General features: G+C 34.5%; 1 protein-coding gene across 1 annotated transcript in view; it reads right to left on the reverse strand.

Annotated features, from left to right (window-relative positions):
* Positions 1 to 6112: 6112 nt before the first annotated feature.
* Positions 6113 to 26998, reverse strand: part of LOC149151457 (beta-glucosidase 13-like) — a 34382-nt gene continuing 13496 nt past the window's right edge. Inside the window, exon 7 of the mRNA XM_089443165.1 lies at positions 6113 to 6171. Within this exon, the coding sequence (XP_089299291.1) occupies positions 6113 to 6171 (59 nt within the window). The remainder of the gene's footprint in view (positions 6172 to 26998) is intronic.

Below are 26998 nucleotides of genomic sequence, written 5' to 3' on the forward strand. Positions count from 1 at the left end.
CGTATGCTTACTCTGTAAAGGAATTAGTCAGAGATTTCGCTCGTACCTGCGAGCCAAAGTGTGGCCTTCCTGGCTTCATAATTTGGTTATTCCACTTATTGCATCAACCCTGTGGATGATGATTTAACACGGCTTGGTTTATCTTTTGTTTAAATTCTATGTATTAACACATTGAATACCGGTTCTCTTCTTTGAGGTTGCATGTTATATAAATGAGTTAATGTTCGCTATGTATAAACTGTTTCTTTAGTTGTGTTCTCGTTACAGGGTTAACCTGCACCTCAGGTATTACCCGATGCAAAGGGTTCGTGTTCCTTCCTTATCTTTTATATATACAGATGTTCGTTTTCAAGAATACATAGCTAAGTTCGTAGGGTTTATTATTTCAATCCAGCAATAAGCCGAAGTTGTTGTTTTATTGCTTTGTATATTGATATAACCCTTTTAATCTCTTCAATTTGGCCGACTCTCTTCCCCGTTAGCTGTTCGGAAAATTAGTGTCGCTAACCGTTCTGTTGCCACCAGCATTTATTTATCCTTGCTCGGGTTACCTTGACAGCGAGACCCTCAAACTTGTCTGTTCGGTCCCTGTCCAGAACCCAGGATACAGGTTCCTAAGCTTATATGCTTGGTTTTTTGTCCAGAAGCAGGACGCAGGTTCCTAAGCTTATAAGCAGACATGTACTGACCCACTCTTGTATCATCAGACAGTAGCAGTGGTAATTTTCCAAATAACAGATAACACATAAGCCTTACAGGTACTTACGAGGTTTAACACAAGTGACTTACAGGTACTTGCAGAAAATAAATTAAGGGTTCAGTCTTACTTACCTGGTGTCTGCCAGCCTTAAGTCCTTAGTAGGTCACCTGCAAATTCATGCATATCGATTTAACCGCCCATCCATGAGACTCGTCTTTCGAGACCAGAGCCTCCCCCCTAGCTTCCTCTTGCCGGATCTCTATCCTCAGCAAGGTTGCACTGTGTGCTCGACTATCTGGTCCTTACCAGACTTAGTCTTCAATCCCTTTCTTTTTTCCTCTGCCTGTCTCTACAGCGCAGATTTTTGCCATCCCCCTCCCTTTTTCCCTGGGAACTTTTCCAGTTAGGGAGGGTGGTTAAAGTCAGTTCCAATAACCAACTTTTCTTGCCAACTCCCTCCCAGGAGTTGCCAACACAATCATGAGTATTCTTTATTAAACATTTTTAATGCATTTGTAAAATAAAATAAATACTCATAAGATCTTTTTTTGAAAACAAATAATAAAATAATCTTGCAATGTCATTTTTAACTCAGTCTTTTACCATAGTGAAATTTAAATATTTACATTCTCTTGGGGTCATCACAACAACTCATCTCACGGGAGAGCCTAAACCCCAAATTCACCATAACAACTCATCTCATGAGAGAGTGTAACCCCAATTCCCTCTGTCCATACACATGAGATTTTACTAAAGATTTAAAAGGTAGATGTGGGTAAGAAAAAAAAAAATCCCCTAAAATAATGAATGATTTTCAATAAACTTAATTAGTATAACTTTTAATTTTATATAATTTTTTGATAAAATAATTTTGATTTATCTTAAATTTAAATTTATCTATTTTTTAAAAAGAAAATATAATTTTAAATTTGTAATTATAATAAATTTATATTACCACTATGAAAAGCCTACTTTTAACTATAACTCTTCACCATTAAAAAGAAAAACATTAAAACTTCTTCAACATTAAAGACCAAGAAAAAGACAAAACAACTTTATAACTTTTTGGAAAGCATATATAATTATCATGATTCACGATAGTAATAATAAAAAAATAAACATCAAGAAAAACATTGAAACTTCTTCACCATTAAAGACCAAGAAAAAGACAAAACAACTTTATAACTTTTTGGAAAGCATATATAATTATCATGATTCACGATAGTAATAATAAAAAAATAAAGATCAAGAAAAACATTGAAACTTCTTCACCATTAAAGACCAAGAAAAAGACAAAACAGCTTTATAACTTTTTGGAAAGTGTATATAATTATCACGATTCACCACAGTAATAATAAAAAAATAAAGATCACTTTCTCTCCATGTTTTATATAGGTTATTACTTATGGGAGGCTTGTTATTCATTAATAGTTATTAGTCATAAAATTAAAGTAAATGATTTTTATTTTGCATTAAAAAAGAATTATTATTACTATTATTAAATTATATATATATATATATATATATATATATATATATAAATAATTAGAATGATGTAAATTTTTTATTTTATAAAAAATTTTAACCAATTTAATTTATATTAATTTTGGACTTATGAAAGGAAGAGAAAATGTATATTTTTGTTTAAAATTTTATTTTTAAAAAATCTCACTTTTAAGAATTTTATCATTTTAAATATTGATTTATTTATAGTTAAATTAATGCTAGGAAAATTCCTATAACCTATATTATTGATGGTATTCACACTTTTATAGATGTTAAAAGATATAATAATAATAATACAAATACAAGTAGATATTTGTGGAATGTATTGATGAAGAATTGTAGAGTGCTTTTCATATGTAGGGGGTTATTTTTTTTGGTAATTATAGTGAGCTTAGGCTGGGCCAACCTATCTAATGGATGGACGAATGGTATGTCTATAGTAATGTGAAGTTGTGCCAAACTTGGATATCCTTTAGGATAGTTACACTATGAGGCATTCCCTCTGGGAAGAACTCCCCCAGTTGCCATCTGCACTTCTTTGCATCATCAGATCCAATGTTAGACAATTGAAAGTTATTTTACCATTAGATCCCATTAATTTAACTATCAATTGAATCTTGATTTGTGAAACTGTTCAACTTGTTGATCTTTATTATAACCCATGAACATATTGCATATACTTAGCTGGTAAGGAATTCATCCCTTATAGCGGTTAAAGTTCTTCAACAAGCCTCTTGAATCAACCCTACTACAGCTTCTAAAGCAAGAGTGCCCACAGAGAATTTGATTGAATAACTCCAAAGTTGCGAGAACGATAAAGTATATTTTTTGTTGTTATCCTCTTCCACACCACCCTCGAATTAGAATCTATTTGTGTTTATGAGTGTGGATTGTGTGAGAGTAGTTGCAAAAAGATATGACTACATTGTTGTTTGAGGAGGAACAACTAGTTGCTCCCTTGCTGCATGGTATCTGCCAAGTATTCGGTTTTGTTCATAGAAAGGCAAGCATCGCCCTACGGGGTTCCCGAAATCTAGAAGGCCAAAGCCTTTGTAAATATATTGGGGCAGATTGACAATTACTCTACCCCAGCGCAGTCATTTGTTACAAAGGATGGAATAACTCTAGCGAGAGCCAAAGTTCTTGGAGGTGCAATTGCTCTCAATGTTGAGTTCTACAGCAGGGCAAGCTCCAATTATATTCGTAGTATTGGATGGGATGAGACACTTGTAAAGGAGACATATGAATGGGTCGAGAAGCATAACGCCTTCCAACCCGATCACCTCTTCAGATGGTCGTTAACTTTCAGAAATGGGCTCCTACAAGCAGCAATTCTTCCACACAACAGATATACATTGGATCATGTAGAGGGAACCAAGATCAGTGCCTCTCAAGTCTACCAATCCCAACAATAGATCCTCCCAAGTCTTCCAATCCCAACAATATCCTAGTGCTTCTCAATGCTACCATCAATAGGTTTATGTTCAATTCCCCTACATCTCATGGTAATTCATTCTTCACCCTCATTCAAATTACGTATACCATTCTATTACATGATTGTCGTTTCACAACATTCACTGCTAATATTGTTTACCTAATTTTCCAATCATTTATGGTCAAGATTGGACTAGTAGATTTATATCAAGCTCTTGAAATATCTAGTTTATTTAATTGTTTAAAATATGATTTTAAATATATAAATATGTTTAGCACCATAAAAATATATAAAACATTAAAATTATACAAATTACATAAACTAAACTTAAGATTCCAAAAAAATACCAAGACAATTGAAAAATAAGATAAAATAAAAAAATAGGGAAAAGGAAAAAACAACTAGGTTACGCTCTTGAGAGGGTGGTAATAGTCTGTATGGGCAACATGTTAGTCACAATGGGTGTAGGCTATCACATAGGACCCATAGCGTCAAAGTACATTGAACTGCATTTTACCTCCCAATATTAAGTTTATAAATTGTTTAAAAAGCATGCTCATATATACCACTATAAGTATTAGAGAGGGACACAGTTTGAGCTATGTCTAAAACATGAGTTTTCGACATAGAAACGACTTCAATGAATTTGAAAAAGGCTAAGGAATTATTGGAAGGAATAAAGGTCAGGATCAATGTTAGTTTAGCTATATTGATGAGATATTCTTTCATCACACATGAACTATTCTGGATATGTAAATTGTACAGTAGACCAAAGTCTTGGGTTCCTATTGAAAATATGTCACTTGTAAGATTGTACTTTTGAAAATAAAATGGAAAGAAATGTAAATGTACCTAGTTTATGCCCTGGTTCCCAACACTGAAGATATAGGATGACTACTGAGTAAACACTTGAGTTGTCAAATAGATACTAGAAGGAACCTTTAGATTGGAACTTGTGGTGTTAGCAAGGATTTCTTCATTGGAGGAAATCGACAAATTTGAGGAGGGGGTATTTGCACTGAAGATCCTTTTACCCATTGTAATGTTACTCTTTGATCCACACTCTATAAGGTAGTTATCTTGTGGAGTAAAAGAAGCATTATATTTTGATGGATAGATTGACAATAACACCAACAAACAAATACACATAATGGCTTCCATTTCTTTTACTTCTTTCACTTCTTTATTTGAACCTCAATTATATGATTCTATTTTTTTTATACAATTCACTATTGCCCCTCTTTTTGTCATCCTTTGCACCTCCAGACAATACTAGAAGTCTAGAACAATATCCACAATTCCACTTCAACCCACACTAATGAGTTGATACTACCTGTAGGGATAGGGTCTTCTCTCTCTTTAGAGCATATAGAGGTGGACTACATAGTATTGAGCTTAAGGGGGAAATTTTATAAAGAAGAGATGTAGTTGATGCTATTCTTGGTTTCAAATTCCAAATTGGAGATATGTGCATTTTTATTCAAGGGTAGATCTTAATTCACACAGAAATTCAAATTTTATTTACAAAATTGGTATAATCCTTTGTAGACACATGTTTCAAACTATAAAAAAATTGCTTTGTATTGATTAAGGTTGTCTATAGCAGGAGGAAGTGATCAAGAATAAATATGGAAGAATTGTACCAAAACAACCTCTAATTTCAAAGGTAGAAAACCGTGATCTATTTATTTATATACAGGGCATTCATATTGGCATAATTAGACTCTCAATTTAACTTCAACACATGCCTCATGATTTGTAAGGCTTAAGGAAGAAATATTTGTTAGAAAAATATTATATATGACAAATAAATGCAAGACATATAATATGCGGAAAAACACAAACACATAAAACCAAACACAGATATACGTGGTTCACCCAGTTTTGGCTACATCCACCCCGAACAGCCAGTCCTTCCTTTCTATTATCCAGCAAAAAATGAAGAGACACAACCTACAGCAAATCCGCTGTAATATCCTTTGTTTTCTCTCATAGTCTCACCTCTCTGTTTCTCGCTCTAAGAATATACATATATTTCATAGCCTCAATACAATACCCTCATACAAAGAGAGGGGTTGCCTTCTAGGGCAAAAAACAATAAACTAAACATAAACTCTACCGTCATATCATCCGCCTAATGAATGGCCCAGATTGACTAGAAATTACTATACTTTTACAAGGCAATTTTACATCTGTTTTTAGCTTTAGGGGCGCTGCCCCTGAAACCCTCGCTAGGGAACTGCTGGCCCCTAGACCCCCCATCTAGGGGGGATGGCCCCCCCCAGAACCCCGGCGGGGGGGGACAAGTTCCCCCCTGCACCCCCCCACATGGAGGGGTGTACAATCTTCGTAGGGTATACATCCGGTTGAAACAAAAACCTCTAAATTAGGATGATAATCATGCTCCACACCCAACAATATTGTAGTAAGATTTCATTGTAGCATGGTCCTTGCCTTTTGTTGATATTTTTCTACCTTTCAACAGTTGTCAAAGAAACATTAAGATTCTTCAGGTTGGCAAGAAATATACCTAAAGAAAAGATAACATAGAACAACATATTCTCAAGAGAAAAAAATGTTGATGCATGAATGACACATAATTGTCATTTCAGTCTAAACTCTCATCACCTAGCAATGAAAACAAGGAGATATAAAGATATAAATCAAGAAAATTCTATGCTTCCTTTCTAGGTAAGGATAATTTGATGATGAATTGCATGTGGCGATGTGATGTATTGTTTATCAGGAAGGACAGAAAATTAATAAAGGATAAATATTTTAATAAATTTTGGGACCATTATTTTAAAACCAAGGTGAGGTGTGGCCTTTTGATATAAAAAACAATATTATCATTGTGGTGCTTATGGACCACACTTGCTTGATTTTCAAGATACAATGGTTTAAATGTTATTGAATGATCTCTACATTATTTTCAACTGCATGAAATGGGTTAGATTTACTTAAGCGGAATCTGTTGGATTTAAACAAGAACATGGCAGACACAAAGGAGATTAGTGGTAAAGAGCAATGCAATGTTTTAAATAGTTTCAAGGATCATGAAGGAAACAATACAGAGGTGAGTCAAAATTCATATATTTTAAAATATTTTTTGGAGGTTAAATTCACCTAATAATTATTGATAATTAAATTAAAATTATGGAATCCCTATTCCACAATAGGCATGACATGCCTCTGTGTTGTTTTGTATTAATTAATCTCAAGGTCAGAAAATAGAAAATGCTTCAAACTAATACTTATGTCGTAAGGTGTTTCCCTCTGAGAAGAACTCCCCTATGTGCCATTGTGTACTATCTTCCCCCGTTGATCTGATGTGTTAGACGATTTTTTTTTCTTTATTGGATCACCATACGCAGTTACAGTAAACGTTGTGTTAGAAGTTCGTTACAATAATGACCCATGTCATTTTGAATCCCGAGAGACGGTAAAAAGGTGGGAAGGGATGCTTCCCCTAGCTTGCTGAGGCATTGTGGATTCTGCCCATCATAACCCCCTTCGTAGTTGTGGCTTACCTAGGGAGGGCTCTCTTATTTTTCTTCTGGTTCTGATTTTTCCCAGCCCCTTATTTTCTAATGGCGCCGATGTAGGCGTTGCTGCAGCACCTGTCTCTTGGTCCATTGCTCATTCTTCTGTGTTGTATAGATTCGAGGGGTGGGTAGCTCCATATTTTGTGGTGAATTATAATGGGAACATGGTTGTTTGACCTCATGGTTATGAAGCTCTTTCTTCTAAAGAAATCAATGTGATGAAGCTCATCAAGAAGGTGGTTGGTTCCAAATATTTGGGAGGGTTGGGAATGCCCGTGCCACTTATTATTAGGTTTCCTGATGTGATGAATCATAAGATCTTTCCATCAATTCAATCAATCTAGCCATGAAATTCCCTTTCTAGGGTTTTATTTTTTTCTCAAATCCTAAACCTATGGCTGAAATAGGTGCAAAAGCAAGGTGGGCTTCAGAAAGTAAATAGTCAAGTGTCTCTCTCCTAGAAACAAAGAATAAATTCTCTATTGGTTCCAAAACATCAAATAAGCATGGCCACCTGATTGAGTATCATAATTTAGAGCACAGACTAGGATTTCATAAGATCACCGAATTAATCTTACATAATGCTGAAGCAGTTTCCAACACTCTAATGAACCCTAAGCTTAGGAGGCAGAATGGATTAATACTCTGGATGGAGTGGTACAACTCACTAGACCCTCCCTCTCATCCTTATGTAATGAGTTGTTAACTTAAATAAGTAGTCCCCAACCTAATCGCATCTTATATAATAATTTCCTGTCTCATCTCCCCATGGAAGTCAAGCAAGATCCCATATCAAAAGTTTGATTAATCACCGCAGCATAAGTAAGCGTAGAAGGTCAAGTGATTGATTTTATTTATAGCCAGTTGAGATGGGTGATCCAAAGGAAAGAACCCACATAATATACAAGAGCGGGTGCAGTTGAAGAGTAAGATCGAGACGTGGTTTTCCAAGATGGCCCCTTAGATTTATATCATCAGTTTTAGCAGTTTACCCTTAATCCATTGAAGTTCGTTGGCCCAATGAATTAGTTAGCACCCCAATCTCAAAAGGATTCTATGGATTTGGAATTCGTAACATGTGTTTCACATATCTTTAGCTGCATAAAATTGTCTAAAGTGGACTTCTTGTCATCAATGCAACCTACCCAATATGAGTCATTGTAGCCAATCAACTCCAGATTGAACCATTAATGGGCAGACTAGCAAATTGAACGTGGTTAGAGTAGAACATCTCCTCCTTCTCCCTCCTTCGTTATCATCATTGGTTTATTCATTGGAATATTTATTTTGATATTGTATCAATTTATAAGTTGGATATTTTGTTTCCCTTCTGTCTTATTTCTTAAAGAATCAACATGAAATTTCGAGTCACCTTTTGTGACGAATTTTCTATTTTCTCAGGCTAGAATCAAACTTTTTCATAAAAGTATTTTCTTCCTATCTACACAACAATTTCATACAATTATTCCAAGTGAGGGGATTCTTGGTGGAATCTACAATATAGTAAGAGATATCCTCTATAGAAAGAGTGTGACCTCTACCATGGGTGGCGATAATGTTTGGAATGTTGAGTATAATGACAAATTTCAATAGCATGGGATTACCCATAGAATATATCAAGTCACAAAGTTGGAAATGAGCTGAGTTTGAATCCACTACTTGGGGGGTTTTGGAAGGTGAAGCAGCATGAGGAATAATTGAAGAAGAAAAGGTAGCGTCGTCCATGGAGGACAAACACTTAGCGAACAAAGCACAGCCTTTGTTTTCTGCCCCAAAAATAGGTAGGAATAACCAGAGTCCTAGGGCATCTTTATAAATTCCTTGGCAGCGTTACTTATAACAGGCCACCTTCCTACACAACATTCTTCACCTTCCAACTACCTTCACCTGTGATGATCCAAAATATAAACATCCTCCAATCGTCTAACATATAATCCGATGGTGCAGAGTGATGACAGGTGGGTGAGAGGGAAGTTATTCTCAAAGGAAATGCCTTACAATGTAATTAACTGATCCAAAGTTGTTTAGATATCTATATATATATATATATATATATATATATATATATATATATATATATATATATATATATATATATATATATATATATATATATATATAATAAAATACTTTTCCTTTTTATTTGGTTCAATACATAGAAGTAAATCTTAGTGTTTAGTTCACTTCCATCCGCACTTAAAGCTATAATAACTATTATTATTATGAAACACTGTAAGTTAATTTGTAAATAAATCATTTTTTGTTTAATCAATATTTTTGGAAAAAGAAATAAAATATACATTTATTTGAATTTTATTAATTTTTAAAATATTAATTGTTTGGTAATATACTTGATAAAAATATTAATTTGTAATTGTGATGGAAATAATAATAATGCAATTAAGTTAGGATTTTGATTTAGTTTTAATAACGACAACGATTTGTGAGAGGGTTCGCTTCCTCCTTCACAAATGTAATGGTTAATATAGGGCAAGGGATGAAACACTCAAATCCATTACTAACTAATCATGGTAAAGCCATAGAGGACTCTTTAAGTGTAGAAGGGGCAAGAAACCTCAACATCGTATCTAAAGAGAAAATGGTTCTGAATTTGAGATAGGATAACTTTTCTTTATATGCATGATCAAGTGTATTCTAACATCAGAAAAAGTCCACCATGCTTCTAATGGCTAAGTATGTACAATATATGTAAGACCATGTACTCATTAGGAAGTTCATGAACATCTAGCCAAAGAAGAAAGCCCTTGTTTGGTGGATCAAAACATTCTAGAAGCCAAAAGCGAAATTTGATCTTAATTTGGGTTCCAAGGGATTCTTCATAATAACTGTCAACAATTTGGAGGACTATGACAAAGTGTTTCAAAATGGTTCTTACTTATTTAACTTAGTGGGGCTCAAACTTTTCTTTTAGATAGAAAAGTTTAGTCCAGACAAGGAAGATTTTATAACAACACTAATTTGGGTCCATTTTTATTCTCTTCCTCATGAGTCTTGGGATCTAGAAATTTTGGAGGGAATAGGAAATAAATTGGGATCCTTTGTCATGATATTGAATATATGAAATATGGCCATTACACATTCTACACTCATACCTATGTCTAACTAATTTCTCACAACCCTTCTCAGGGAAACTATGTCTAAGCTATTAGGATGTATATTGGTATTAGACTATTGATTACAAGAACATACCTTTAGATGTCATAAATGCCATGATTATGGCCACCTATTAAGGGAATGTTAACTTAGTGCCACCCTTCCCCCTCTAAACCCATGGCTAAAAAATACCCTATAGTTTTTGAGCAAGTGGTGAATAAAAGTTGGCCCAACAAGAAGTAGACACCATTTCGACAAAATGTAGATCCCTAAACTCATAATCATTACGAATTCCTATCCAAATCCTTTGCATATAATCTTAACTACAAAGACAAGGAAATGGAAATCCTAGAGCAATTGGAAGACCCCTTAGAGAAAATCCTAGATCCAACAAAGTAGCCAAATAAGTGAAAGACATACAATGATACAACTAACAACAAGCGGGACAGTGATGAGGACATGAGCTAAGTAGATGAAGACATGGAGGAGCTTGATGATGGAGATGACATGGGGATATATGATTTATATTTTCAATCCATCACCACTACTTGAGAGAGATAGGAATCTAATTCCATATTAGAGTAGCAACTTCAACTAGTTCAATAATATTTTATCGAAATCCAATCAACTCAAAGATATCAAGCACCGAGTAAGACAACAAGTACATCTTCCATTTTTTTTAAAATTGGCATTCAAAAAGAAGGTCTCAAAGCCTATAAGGAGGAGAGGAGAATATAAAACTTTTGAAATAATTGGGTGATGTGTTGGTGAACTCAAGTTATATCAAGCTCATGACAGATAAGTTTCATCCCACCCAACTTCCTCCCTCATGAAGCTCATATCATGGAATATTAGAGGCTTAAATGGGAAAAGCAAGCATAGGCTTCTAAAACATAAATATTTAAAGAATAACCAATTGTGATATTTATTTAGGAATATGTATCCCAAATAACCTCTTATTATTGAAAAAAAATTCAGTCAATGGTCATTGCACAAGGTGTAGCAAGAGGGTTAGGCTTCCTTTGGAATCCTACAAAATTATCTCTCACAAGTTTGTTCTCAACTTAATGTTCCATCATAGAGAAATTTTAGTTCATAGACTCAACAATAGTGGGGTACATTACTAATGTTTATGTCCCTTATACTATGATTTAAAATGTTGCTTTCCTAATCTCCTTAAAATCCATTCTAACCTTAATTGAGCATAATTTTTGGGTGATGGGAGGTGATTTTGTTGAAAATGTAGCTTGGGAGGTACACCCATGATCCTTGGGGTACTAGGTTGTGTGGATTTGACCCACAAAAATGAACCTTTGTTGGAAATGTACCCAAGCAATGGGATTTGTAACGAGTGTTTTTATTGATTTTTAAATATTATGAGTTACACACTATCTTTTAATTATCAACAAAGTTAGTAGACTTATGAAGCATTTGGTGAAGTATGAATAGATGATAAGACTTTTCACTTATTAAATGACCTACACTAAGCACATGGGAATGGTGGTTTTGTTTAAAAGTGTTCTACTTCTTAATTGTTAGCTTGATGGCTCCTCAAATACCCAAAAATCCTTAGTTGGTAAACTTAATGTAGCTTAGAAGTTATGAAAACTGTAGTGAAGATTATTTTAATTACCGATTCCATAGAAATTAAATATTTTATAATTATTTTCTTTAAAACAAACCAATCACCAAACTCACCATAATAAATTAAAATAAAACTATTAAAAACTTTGCATAGGAATAAAACTACATTATTGCATCAAACATATATCAGAAATAAATAAATAAAAAGCATGCACATATAAACTGAGAGTTGAATATCACAAGCGTATTCACAAAGAGAAACAATCAAGAGTTATTTGATCCTCATTCAAACTATATCGATCATTATGTAAATAACAACTATGCAAATAAGACAAAGACAACTAAGAAAACTAGTCAAAATGTTTATGGAATGTGACCACGCCTTGACTGGGCCCAACTCAAGGCTCAGTCCATGCCTATGTTCTTTAAAAACAACAGTAGTATTTGTGCTTTGAGCACATTCTCCTTTATATAAAGTTTACATAATATAAAATAAGTATAGCAGGGATTCAACCTTATCTAAGCTATTTGACTTAAATATAAATGAAGTAAATTGTTATAGTCATGTATTGGATTTAGTTGTGACTCAATCAACCCATACTATTTTCATCCTTAAGATTTACGAACTGTAGACAGTTCGTCAAACTTCTAGATCCTATACTTAGCACTTATGGAACTATAACCATATTTAACCATAATTATAATAGTCTAAGATAGTTTCTCACTGTCGAGATCTCAAGGTGCTATGTCTATCGTTGGATTAACTACTTTCTAAAAGTAGGCTAGAACTCGTACAACATATCTTTACAAAGCCTTACAATAGAACTTCCACCCAAAATCCTTGTAGATTAGTCAATAGGTTTTCCTTTAGATTATAATGGTTCCCTTTGCAACTTGTGCACATAATTAGAGATGTAATCTCATCCTTTGGCATCAAACGTGCTCATGAATATGTCCAGTTGGCAGTCTGGCTATAACTAATACCCATAGTCTTTGTTAAAATATTTGCAAATAGAATTCTACTGATATGCCATCGGACATCTAACTGCAGTGTTTTACCATTGGGATTCAATCTATGGATACTCTTGTAATGTAAGGTAGATCCATCAAGGCCTATCGTTTTAAATCAAAATGACATTTCATAAAATCCTTCAAGTGGCACCTTGTGAATACACAACTGAGGCATATAAGACCATATACAGTCATGTAACGAAACACTTCAATTCTGAATCAGTAGCCTAAACCACTTATTATAAACCACACTTAATATATATAGTATAACCTTATTTTAAACCAAACACACCCATATTCTACTTTTAATCGATATCAATAGTTATTTAATTCTAAATAGAAGAGTCTAGGTAAAAACAAACACAAGTATACCTATGATGAAACATAGGACTTGGACAGATTGGGAGTGAAAATGATAAGGTTTAAAAATTTTGTAGTTTAGGAGAAAAAAATGTTGTCAAAGGAGAGACCCAACATCCCCCCCAACCTATCTGGTTTCATGTCCCCATGTAATGTTATTCTGATTCGGGGATACCGACATGAAGGTTTCCCCAGTTGTAAATTGGGTGATAAAATTCCCCAATATTGTAATACCCTAAGGTCTTATACATGGCCATCTAATTTAAGCACTCTTCTTCCTTGCCCCTATGAATGGGATACTTGTAAAACCTTGTTGGGAACTAGAGTAAGGGGAAGTGGAACCAAATTACCACCCACCTACTTCCATGCTTGAGAACCGAATATTAATAGAAGGATGTGTGGTTTAATGCCAAACAAAAATATGGATAACCCATTGGATGTTTTTCTCAAAGAGTTGTAGGTAAACCATCCCAGACATCCTGAGCTAACATGATTGCCTCCATTGAATAGGTTTGAGCCATTTCATAATATTCGGTAACTGGATAATGTTGATTACTTATGATAGTGGCAAATTCTCCAACAAATTCCCTAAGTCTTTCTAAATCATTGATTACCAAACCTAGCAGAGGATATTCTTCTCTTACCAAAGTTCATATGGAGTTTGATGGTTATTTATCTGAACATTTGCTTTGTTGAGAATAGTCATGGCAGCAAATGCAGCTTCACCCCAGAAGGTTGCAGGAGTTCCAGATTCATCAAGCATTACTTGATCCACTTGTTGAACTGTTTTGTTCATTCTTTCCACCACGCCATTTTGTTGAGGAGTTCTTGTGACGGAGAATTTCCTCTTTATTCCATGTTGTTCACAAAAGTCAAAGAATTCATCTAATATGAATTCTCCCCCTCGATCAGATCTGAGACATTTTATTTTTTGATTTGATTCATTTTCAACTAAAGCTTTGAAGGCTTTAAACTTTTCAAATGCTTCATCTTTATGTTTTAGTAGACCTATCCAACACATACTGGAAAAATCATCAATAAATAAAATAAAATATTCTTCTCCATGAGGTGACTTTTTCCTTGTTGGTCCACATAAATCAGTATGGATGAGTTCAAGAGGCTTACTTGTTGATCCTTCTTTTTCATTGAAGTGAAATTTGGTTTTCTTACCGACTTGACATGGTTTGCATATGGTATTTTCTAGGATGTTGATATCTAGAAGATCACGAATTGCCTTGAGCCTGCACGATTTTCTTATTTGGGAAAAGCTTAGATGTCCCAATCTTCTATGCCATAGCCAGTTTTCATCGGTTTTTCTTAGATAGCATTGTTGTTGTCCTCCTTTGAGTATGTATAAGTTGTTTGGATTTCTTGTTCCTTTGATCATCGTCTTTCATGTATCAAGCTCACGAACCACACATCCATTTGATAGAAACACAACTTCATTTCCTTGATTACACATTTGACTGACACTCAATAGGTTATGCTTTAAACCATCTACATACATGACATTTCCAACTTTAATCTTTTCTTTCAAGAAGACTAAACCTTTACCTTTAATTATAGTTGAAGTTTCATTTCCAAATGAGACATTCTTTTCCTTTTCTAAAGCATTATATGAATGAAGTTTCTCTCTATCACCTGTGATGTGTTTGGAGCATCTATTGTCGATGTACCACTGATTTTCTTGTCCTTCTGCATACAAAGCTATGCCACATATTTCTCATTGAGATTCCTTCTTTCTCCATATCTTGGGATTTAATGATTTTTGCTCCTTTTGAAGTGATGGTCGAAATTTGCTCTTGCATTCAGATTCTTCATGACCAAATTTGTTACAAATCGAACATTCTACTTCATTTTATAGAGGAGAAAATTTATTATATGAACTTTTCTTGATTCCTATTACACTCATTTGATTTCGTGCTTCTCTTCTCTAGGCATGATGGTTTTGTAAGCAACACATTGAGAAGCCTTATGCCCAAAGTTATGACATGAAAAAAATTGCCTGTCAAAGAAGTTTTTGTGATCATAGAATATTTTGGCATTGTTTACCTATTCGTTGAAGCTTCTACTGATATTCATCCTTGGAGTAAATTGGGTATGATTTACCTGATGAGTAATTTTAGGCCTTTGCTGACAATTGACATATTGTTCACTGGTCTTTGCTGCATCAAGATAGCTTCTAGTGGAGGTTGATGACTTCTTTGATTGAGATGATTCTTCGGTATATCTAAGACTTGTCTTTATCAGAGGAGAATGTTGAACTTTGATGATTTCATTTAAAGTTTCAGATCCTTTAGAAAATTTAAGATTAAGAGATTTTGTCTTCTCAAGTTCTTTTCTTAGACCCACAATCTCACATTATATATTTTCACTGTGTTTTTCTCTTTCAGTGAGTTTGTGTGTCAACATTTCAATGATCATATTCTTTTCTTCTAAACAAATTTTGAGTTTAGCAATTTCTTTAAGAAAGTCTTCCTCTTCTAAGGCATCCAAAAAATCATCATTGTCATAAGCCATAAATAGTCTATAATCTTGGTTAGTTTCATCTTCATCACTATTGGATAAGCCATCACTATCTTCATGCGTATAGTAACTCCTTCTATTCACAACCTGTTTTCTATTTCCTTTTGCATATTCCTTTCCTTTTTCATATTTATCTTTATGACAACATTTGGCAGCATAATGGCTGACTCTACCACAAGCAAAGAATTTGAAAGGTAACTTACCTCTGAATCTTTCAGAACCCTGTTGAAGCTTCTTGACAAAATTTACCTCATATTCTTCTTCTAAAATGTGTTCTGATTCATTGTGCTCTTCCTTTTCTTTTCCCTTCATTGACACTCTAAAAGCAGCTTCTCTCATATCTGATGGACCTCCTTTTCTCATTTCAAAGGTAGTTAGGATTCCATGGAGTTGAGTAATAGTAATAGTTTGAAGATCTTTTTTTTCTTCTATGACAAACACTTTTAACTCAAATTTAGAAGACAAAGATCTCAAATTTTTCTCAACTATAGTAGCTTCCTTTATCTCTTCACCCAGATTCTTCATACAATTAACAATCTCATCTATACGTAAAAAGTAACTAGCAACACTCTCATCACTATGCATCTTAATAGTTTCATACTAAATTCAGAGAGTTTGAAGCTTAACACGTTTTACCTGAGAGTCCCCTTTGTAGCTCTGAATGATTTTGTCTCATATCTCTTTGGTTGTATTGAGTTGCATGACTTTGAGAAATTCTAATTCTGACAGACTTCCCAATAACATATTGATAGCTTTGGCATTGGTTTCGTATAACTTCTTACCTATAGAGTCTGTAGGAATTGCTGCTGGAAATTGATATCCTCCTTCCACAATTTCCCAAACATCGGCTCCAAGAAATTGTAGATAGGCTCTGGTTCTTATTTTCCAATATACTAAGTTGCTCCCATTGAAGATTTGTGGTTTGATGGATCCCATGCCTTTGTGATTATTCATCTTGAACAATCTTCCTTCAAGTGATCAAGCTTCTTCTGAAGGACCTGCTCTAATACCAATTGTTGGAAATAATATTGAGGGGGGGTGAATCAGTATTATTAGATCAATAATTTTTCATTTCCCAAACAGATTTATATATGCTACTTCTGTGAAGTCAACTAATGTGTACACGCTACTGTGATTAGTGAAACCAGCATATACCCAGAGAACTTGTGATTTAGTTAATTTATCATGTGTTTATAAATAACCAGTGCATCAGTAACTTATTAAACATTGCAGTGTAAATAGAATAAACCATAACACATAAGCAACACACATGAACACCAAGGTTTAAGGTGGAAACCCAATGTGGGTGAAAACCATCTGTTGTTGTCATCTCTGTCTTCTTTTAATAAAAGAAAAATTGTTTACAATCTTGTACTAGTGCAAACTCATACCAGTTCGCAGGCACCCACCTGTAGAAGGATACAACCTTCTCTCGTTTTCTAGCTTCTACTAGAAGGGAGATACAACCCCTTAGATCTTGTACTAGCCAATGTATTTACTAGTACATAGGCACCGACCTACAAAAGGCTAGACCTTCTCTGTTTCTCCAGGGACCATGTTTCATAAATTTTCAGAGTGGATGCTCTTGGTTCAAAAAAATACACATGAAGGCCTCGTTTCATCAAATTTTCATACTGGACCCATGAGAAACTTTGAAACTCAAGCTGCATCAACCAACAATCAGTTAATCTGAAAAATTAGATCACTATCACCAGAACACTGTGCTGAACACAGAAACATGTATCATCATTCAAAATTAGCTGCAACCTCAAAAATCATGCATCAAAATGTATACACTACTTTACTGAACCCAACCTGCATGTATACGCTACTTCCTTTAATCAAACCTGCGTATACCTTCAAAAATACTTAAACATAAAACTTTTAAATGAAGTCTGTACCAACCAGCAATATACTGAACAGCTACTCTCAATTTATAGAGCCTTACACAGGCAGTAGTAGAGATCACCCTTGTCAATAAATCATATATCAAACTCTTTATGCATTCAGTTTTACATTCATATCTAAGAAGAATTCATTGATAGACAGCATTAAACAACAGTACTGATCAAATAGATCAGTCATCTTTGAACAACATACTTTTCTTTTGCATATGCTACTTGGAAGAGATGAACTGGTGTGTATACGCAACTTCACCAAATCAAACCAGCATACAGATCTGCAAATATTAACTCATAACTTCGCTTCTTTTCTGGACTTCAGACAAACCCAGATCATGACATTCAAAGAATAAAACAGGCGTACAAAATTAGATCTGGCCCAACCAATATCAGATCATTCAATGATAAGTCATTTCATGTCTCATGATCCTGATCCAACATTGAATTCAAGGTGCCCAAAATATTTTAGATCAAATCACCAACATAGCCCGTGCAACATAAAATATACTTCAGATAGAAGTATTCCTTAGAAACCCTTTTCACTTGCACACCTTGGCCTTATGATCTTCTCCTCATTACATAGTTTTAGGCCTTTCTCAATACCTCGAACCAAATCCACTTACGACCTATGGTATTCTTGGGTGGGATCAAATAGTTGTTACTTCACTCAATATTATGGGCTAATACCATGGTATTGACCCCTGGTATTATCTACTCTTGAAATTCCTTGATTTTCCAACCTGCATGCACTTTTCCTTTTGCGGGAGTGCGTGTATATGTATACGCGCTTTTTTTTTTGTGGACATGCATCTATATGCTGTTTTTACCAAGTGGACCTACGTATACATCTTAAATTGTTTTTCACCATCCTTTACCTTCAACTTCTTTATTTTGATTAGTAGACTTTAGTTCCATCTTCCTGTTCTTCTGTACCAATGCCCTATTACATTTGAATGGATCTGTTACACTGTGGGTTGCCTTTCATCAAAACTGAACTGACGTGTGAATGAGTTGCCATCAAGGACAACCCTTGTATCATAATTCCAACACACCTTGATTATTTAATTTAGGACCTCGCTCTTTTAGCTTAGCCCTGAGTCTTCTATTTTGTTCTATCAATTTTCTATTTTGTTTCAACAACACTTGGTAACTTTGGCTAGAAAAATAGGACTTAGGATCAATAGCCTTACCTTTCTTCTTGTTTGATTTCTTAGACTTGTCATTGCTCACTCCAACTTCGAAAACAAAATCTGAGCATGGGAATGCCCGCCTCAGCTAGATCATGAAAATAATATGAAGATAATGTATTGTATTGTATCTTATTACAGGTCGCTTTCCAGCTCGAAAAAACTTCGAATCCTCATGATAAAGCATTCCACCCGACATCAAAAGATTAACGACCTCATGCTTTAGGGGGCAACTGTTATAGAAATTTTTGGGCACTGCAAACCCAAGCATAAACGTCCATAAACCAAGGGCTCCTAAGTCTCTAAAGGTGTTGTTCCAACCCCTAAAAGAACAAGGTCAACTGATTACAGCATCTCCCAGAAGTTCTCCATGAAAAACGACTCAGAACTGGTCAAAACTGGACCATTTCACCTGCTCCATAGGCAAAGTGCGTTGCATCCCACCTGAATACACACAGTAGGTGCGATGCATGTCAAAAAACCCTTCTATGGGGTGCGATGGGCGATAAGGGACAAATGGCAGGTTCAATCCGCAAGGTGGAGCATGGAATCTTCCTGAAACCTCTCCTATGACACTTGCCTCTCTGAATTCGACCAGGGATGAGTAAGAGATCATCAATCTCCAAGTAGAATCAAGAACTATTAGAGGGAAGACACTAATCAAATCTCAAATGTTGACTCACCTCCCTTGCAGACATCTATATATGGACCCCTCATCCCAGAGATCCATAGGCTGGAATTTTGTATCTTGTGAGGAAGTGTTGTTGGTTTCTGGGCGCAATATCATAGTATTGGGTGATCTAAGATTTTCATGAGGTGAAGAAGGGATTTCTTGTTGAGAGGATGATGCTGGGTCAGAATAATTGGTTGTAATCCTCTTTGCTCTTTCTTGATTATCAATAAAGCTATTCAAGTTTTCCTCCACATTCTTGTATGATTGATGATTTATACATTTGTGTGGTCAATGTACATCTGATCCTATATTGTTTATGATAATAGATCTATGTTCTTGGATAGTGTTATGCTGCTTTGGTTCTATAGGTACTCTTTGAAGCTGGGTATCCAAGGAAGCGAGTGGCAAAGACCTACCAGAATAGAGAGGAATCCAGCAAGGAACCAAGCGCAAGATAGAGGTTGGTCTCCTTATTCTTCTCTTATCTATTTCTAATAAAGGAAAACGAAAGTAGTTTTTAGTGTGTTTGTTTCTAAGGTAGCTACCAGCCTTAGTGGGACTAGCAGCTCTGTATAGACACTAGTTTTCCCGATAACAATGTTGATCGTTAATCAATGCATCAGAACTTCTTTAACTATATAAACAGTAAGCAGGTGCAATAAAACAAAACAAATCATCACACATCAGAAACACATATGAACACCATGATATAAGGTGGAAACCTAATGCAGGACAAAAACCACCTATTGTTGTCTTCCTTTCAATATAAGAAAAAACTGCTTACAATCTTGTACTGGCGCAGACTCATACCAGTACACAGGCACCCACCTACAGAAGGCTACAACCTTATCTCGTTCTCCAACTTCTAGTGGAAGGGAGCTACAACCCCCTGGCTCTTGTACTAGCCGATATATTTACTAGTACGTAGGGATTGGCCTATATAAGGCTACAACCTTCTCTTTTCCTCCAGGAACCACGTTTCATAAATTTTCAGACTGGATCACAACACCATAATCTGAAGAAAATGTTTCATCCAATTTTCATACTGAACCCATCAACAACATTGAAGATCAAAATCAATCACCACTGCAACACAACTATTGCATTACCCACAATTGAATCACTGAAAACCAGTCATCAAAACACAATTACCAGAACACAGAGCAGAACCCAGAACTCTGCAACAACCACCAGAACCGTCTGCAAATTCAGATATCATATTTCATAATGTATATGCTACTATGATGAATTGAACCAATGTGTATACGCACTTTTACCAAAGTGAACCCGCGTACAAATCTGCAAATATTAACTCATAACTTTGCAGCTATTCCATACATCGATCATACCCAAATCATAACATTTATATAACAAACATGCATCAGTAATTCAAATCTAGTTTATCAATGATCAGACCACATAATGATAATACATTCAAACCCTTAAGATCCTGATCCATCATTCATCGTCATCCACATAGGTGCATCCTTAGTTTAGATCAAGCAAAGCATCACAAACCCATAACCTGCATACTAGATCTCTCACTTCATTAGATATTCAATCCTTACACTGTTGGCCTAATGATCTTCTCCTCTTTATATAGTTTTATACCTTTCTCAATACCATGGTACAAAACCACTTAGGACCAAATACCTACGGTCAATACCTCAGACCAAATACCATGGATCAAAATCCCATGGACCAAATAATTTGGACCAAAACTTTGTTTCTCAAGATATACACGCCTTTCCTTCTGTGAAAGTGCGTGTGTATGTTATACGCCACTTTTGGTCTGTTAACCCGCGTGTGTACGCTTGTTTGTCAAGATTAACCTGTGTATACCTCTCTCTGATCATTAAATCTTTGCTATTGACCTGCTTCACTATGATCTGTCATCTGAGTGAGTTTCCATCAAGGACAACACCTGTATCGTAATGCCAACATTGAATCAATGAACACTTGAGAAATGGTACACCATATTAGGTGTCACATATTAGTGATGCACCTTAACTAACAACACATAAGTCATGCACATAAGCAATGAACGATGACCAACATAGTGAGTTCAAATTTGAGTACATAATTAGAAAATGTAAGTAAACACACAATATTGACCTTGCATTGCAAGTTGGAAATGTTTGTTTATATATATTGGCATGGAATATAAAACCATATTTTTGTGCAATTTGAAAACCCTAGTTTTGTGGAATTTGAAAACCCTGATGTGGAATTTGATAACACTAGTTTTTTGTAATTTGAAAAGAATAGTTTGTGGCTAAGGTTTCTTATTTTAGTGAATGTTATATGAAGGTTTTGGAGAGTCTCACTTGTGCCAACTTGTGTTAAGATATGTTGGTTAAGGCTAAGTACATAAAATCTAGTTCATAGCTAAGGTGAAGTGTTGATAACCTCATTTTGCCCCAAGAGAGTCAACATAAACTTTATCTTTATGAACTTTCCTTAGGATTTTGTATTTGTTCATTATATCTATGAATGTTATGAATGCATTAAATGTTAAATATGGGTGGAATTTGTTGTTTATACCATTGCAATTAATTTATACCCAACATATGATAAGAGACTTCCATACATGACATACTTTTAAAAGAAATGCATATATAAGTGGAATAATTGTAAGTGATGCCCCATAAGTAATGTACATATAAGTGTTACTCTTAAAACTGAGACACATAGTCGACATGCCATGTAAGATACCTACCATAAGTGACATAGTTAAGAATCAATGCACTTAAGCAATGCATACTTGAGCCACGATACACCATATTAGGTGTCACATATAAGTGATGCACATAAGCAATGAATGATGAACATCATTACATATGAATCAATTTAGATAAGTGATGCACCATAAATAAATCATAATTATTTTTCTTACATGACACACATAATTGATACACCATGGGAAAAACACAAAATCAAAATTGACCAATGCACATAATGGCTACAATATATGATAAGATATGTATAAAAAACTTATTCCTTCTATTAACCAATACCCGACGTTGAAAATTAGTCAAGATGTCTCTGTTTTTGGAAAAATTTAGTGTAAGCATAAATATGAGAAGGTGGAAAGAATATAATGCAAAGGTAAAGTGTGGATAACCTCATTTTGTCATAAGAGTTCAACATAAACTTTGTCTTTATGCAATTTCCTTGAGATGTTATTTTTGTTTATTATATTTATGAATCCTATGAACCCATGAAACATTACGTGGACTTGGTGAATGCACTTGGCATGAACTGAGGAAAAAAATGGGATAAAAGGGAACAAAATAGGGAAGAATGGTACCTGCATAGACACTTTTAATATGTTTTATTAGTCTAAAAACATAAAATTTAACTAGACTAATACAATGAAAGTCAAATTAAAAGTAGATATAATCTAACATATGCTACCTTAGTGGGAGGTGATCTAGTAATCCTAGATGGAGATGTATTCTGAGACTCTCCTATGGACACATGTGGAAACACAACAAAATTAAGATTAATTTCTCTCAAATAACTTGGAAATTTGTAGATCAACAAAAATTTGAATCTTGCTAAGTTATCATTGAAGTAGATGTTGAAAATGCAACAAGAAAAATCTTGATTTAATTTTCCCTTGAATTAAATTAGGAGAAAAATTGTAATTCCACATCACAAGACAACTTGTATGAGTTATCTAAGTTAATTTGACTTATTTGGTTCAATTAATTTGAGTTGAGGGTCTAACTAGAGTCATGTAGAGTGTCTCCTAAATTTTAGGAGCCTTGGTTGAGTTTATTTTGAGTTGTAATTAATTAATTCAATTTAACTAAGTTAAATTCTGTTAAACTAGTTCCAATTGATGGAGAAAGTAGTAGGAGGTTAGATAGTGGGGTGATTCTTCATGTATTCAACCAATTAAATAATGATTCAACCATAAATAACTCATGCATGTGAGATCTGAGAATTACCCAGTTGAGATTGGAGTTCAAGGGTAGTGTGCTATCAGTTGTAGAATATTCCAAACTGTAAAGATAGTGCATGCTATCAGAGAATTGACCTAAAGGTATTGCTTAATTATCATTGAGGAAATTCCTATTTAATATGGCCTAATTCCCAAGGAAATAGTGCAAGGAAATATGAGCTTGGAGGCTTGGAAATTTGGCTAAGTATTGGCCAAAGATAGTCAGTCAGGCAGATGATAGAAAATACATGTGTAGGTTGAGCTCAAGGTTGAGAAGAATATATTGTATTCATCCAAATTCTTTGATTAATGCAATATAGATAGGAAGGGGTTTTGAACAGTTTCTTTCCCCTAGATATATCTCTAAGTATGTGTGTTGAATCTTGTCTCATGTTTATGTTATGATTTCATGGTCGATTAATTGCTTTCTGTTGATGAGTAGAGTAGATTCAAGTCTTTTGTTTTAGTAAATTACATAAGAAATTTGAATCTACAAGGAATTTCTACATGGTATCAGAGCACGAATCACTATTAGAGCAGGATTCACATTAGATCAGGAATTTTGAATTGTAGATTAATGGAGCTCTAGTTCAGGGCAGATCCAAAAGACCCTATGTGCAAACTTCTTAATGGAGTTAGAAGGCTGCTAGTGGGCAAATCAATGAGCCAATGTTTAGTGACATAAAAAGGAGTTGTGATTATTGACATTGGTAGATTGAGGAGCAAATATATTTCCCATAAGGAGATCGGGACTTAGAGGGAGTCTAGTTTTAGAGGGAGTAAAACTACGGAAGCTAGCACTTCAGGATATGGGGAGATAAGACTCATTATTGCAGTAGTTACAGCAGTAATGCATAAGTAGCAACAAAGAAATAGAAGTAGTAGTATGAGTATATCAGAGTTCAATTTGCATGCAATTATACCTCCAATTGTGAGTAGGGGTGATGTGAAGCAATAGTCACAAGAGTTGCAAAAATTGGGAAAGGTTCATTGAGGTGTGTTTGTCTCATGGATCAGTACCTTGCTACGGGGGCCCACAGTATTCAGTAGTAGAAGGATCAATGTTAGTCAGATACTGAGGAGTGCATAGAAGTGTTGAAAACAGAGCATGAGGCTCAACAGCAACACATTTTTCCCAGTAGATAGTTGCAAATTGATTCAATGATTATTTTTATTTATTTTTTATTCTCAGCTGCAGATGTTACAGTAGCAGCATCAACAGTGAGAGGTGTTGTATGCAATACATTCCGAAGGTACTGGATTGGGATATATGAGAATTCCTTTCTTGTTGAGAGGGAGTGTTGAAAATGAAACAAGAAAAATCTTGATTTAATTTTCCCTTGAATTAAATTAGGAGAAAAATTGCAATTCCACATCATAAGATAACTTGTAGGAGTTAAATAATTTAATTTCACTTATTTTGTTAAGTTAATTTGAGTTGAGGGTCTAACTAGAGTCATGTAGAGTGTCTCCTATATTTTAGGAGGGCTAGTTGAGTTTATTTTGACTTGTAATTAGTTAATTCAGTTTAACTGAGTTAAATTTAGTTAAACTAGTTCCAATTGATGGAGGAACTAGTAGGAAGTCAAACAGTGGGGTGTTGCTTCATATGTTCAACTAGTTAAGTGATAATTCAACCATAAATAACACATGCATCTGTGATCTGAGAGTTACCCAGTTGAGATTGGAGTTCGAGGGCAGTGTACTACCAGTTGTAGAATATTCCAAATTATACAAATGGTGCATGCAGTCAGAGAATTAACCTAAAGGTATTGTGCAATTGTCATTGAGGAAATTCCTATTTAATAGGCCTAGTTCCCAAGGAAACAAGAGCTTGAAGGCTTGGAAATTTGGCTAAGTATTGGCCAAATGCAGTCAGTTAGGCAGAGGATACAAAATACTTGTGCAAGTTGAGATCAAGTTTGAGCAGATCATATTGTATTCATCCAGATTCCTTGATTAATGCAATACAAATAATAAGGGGTTTTGAGAAGTTGCTTTCCCCTAGATATATCTCTGAGTATGTTTGTTCAATCTTGTCTCATGTTTATGTTGTGATTTCATGATCGAGTAATTTCACTGGTGAGTAGAGTAGATTCAAGTCTTTGGTTTTAGTAAATTACATAAGCAGTTTGAATCTACAAGGAATTTCTACAGTAGAATAGTGTAAGGTGTTACAATATCAGACAATGCAACTAAGGATGCATCGAGATTGGAATACTTGACATCTTCCCATATCGATCATGCCATAATCTCTTGTAAAATTTGCACATGCCAAAAAAACAAAATCAAAAAGGAAGTGATTTAATGTTATTCCTATTAAATATTTGTCAATTAGAAAATGAAATTTATAACCAATCATTTAGCATCAATAAAAAACTATATTAACTTGATCCATAACTAGTTACTGGAAAGGATCATCTATTGGGCTATGGAAAGTATGCCCACTGTGAGAGAATCCATGTAGTTCCACCTAACTCAAACCAATAACACCAACTTGCCTATGTAGAGTTGATGATCTATAATTAGTGTGGCTTAAAAGCCCTACACTTGGAGGTCTTACAGATTCCTCTGATTGATATTTTCTAGAGGCCGCCACAAATGGAATATGTTTGACTTGAATCTCTGTGAAACACACTATCAAATTATTTGTGTTATCAAGGTGATCTAGAAGCTAAGGCACCTATTTGGGGGGGATGTGGCGGGGGAGTCAATGAAGGTGGGAGTGGGATTGGGCTTATGTCTAGGAGTAGGTAGTCGTCTTAATGGATTACACTTGGCATTTTATTGATCTTGGGAAGAGCCAATACCAACCCCCTGGAACTCACTCATGTCAAAATATTTAACATGGAGATCACATATGAGCTCGACCCATCATTTATGAAAGAAATATAATTGAGAAACCATAAAATAATAATTAATTCAATTGTCTTTCCATGCATTGAATGTGCATCAATCCATGCAAAGACATCTCTTCCTCAAATTAGGGGTTTGGTTGGTCCTTGGGTCAAAAAATAACCCCACAATCATTTGTTTGGTGATATTCAATTCTTTAACTTGTACTTTATTAATACCATTGGAGTAAGATTCTCTCAACTTGGCCCTATATTCAGTAATATTGATAAATTTACAATGATCATGATTAATGGAGGAAATGATACTATGAAGGGATGCAACTAATGAGAGTCCTTATTGCTCCCTTGTGTGCTTGAGTTCTTCAATCAATATTCTTAATTCATTGAAAACATTTGTAATTTGGGTTTCTGGAATTGGATTTTCCTTCAAGTTTATTTTTTCTTGTGATTCTGTTGTGGGGTTGGTTTGTTAATTGGGTTTGGGGTTTTCAGTCATGGTTATTATGTTTAAATTAATTTACATTAAAAAATTTCTCTTTAACATTCTCTTTAACATTATATATATATATATATATATATATATATATATATATATATATATATATATATATATATATATATATATATAGATATAGATATATATATATATATA

The sequence above is a fragment of the Pinus tabuliformis genome, chromosome 9, assembly GCF_031772625.1.
Source record: "Pinus tabuliformis cultivar Carrire ecotype Pingquan chromosome 9, CPIR1, whole genome shotgun sequence".
NCBI lineage: Eukaryota > Viridiplantae > Streptophyta > Pinopsida > Pinales > Pinaceae > Pinus > Pinus tabuliformis.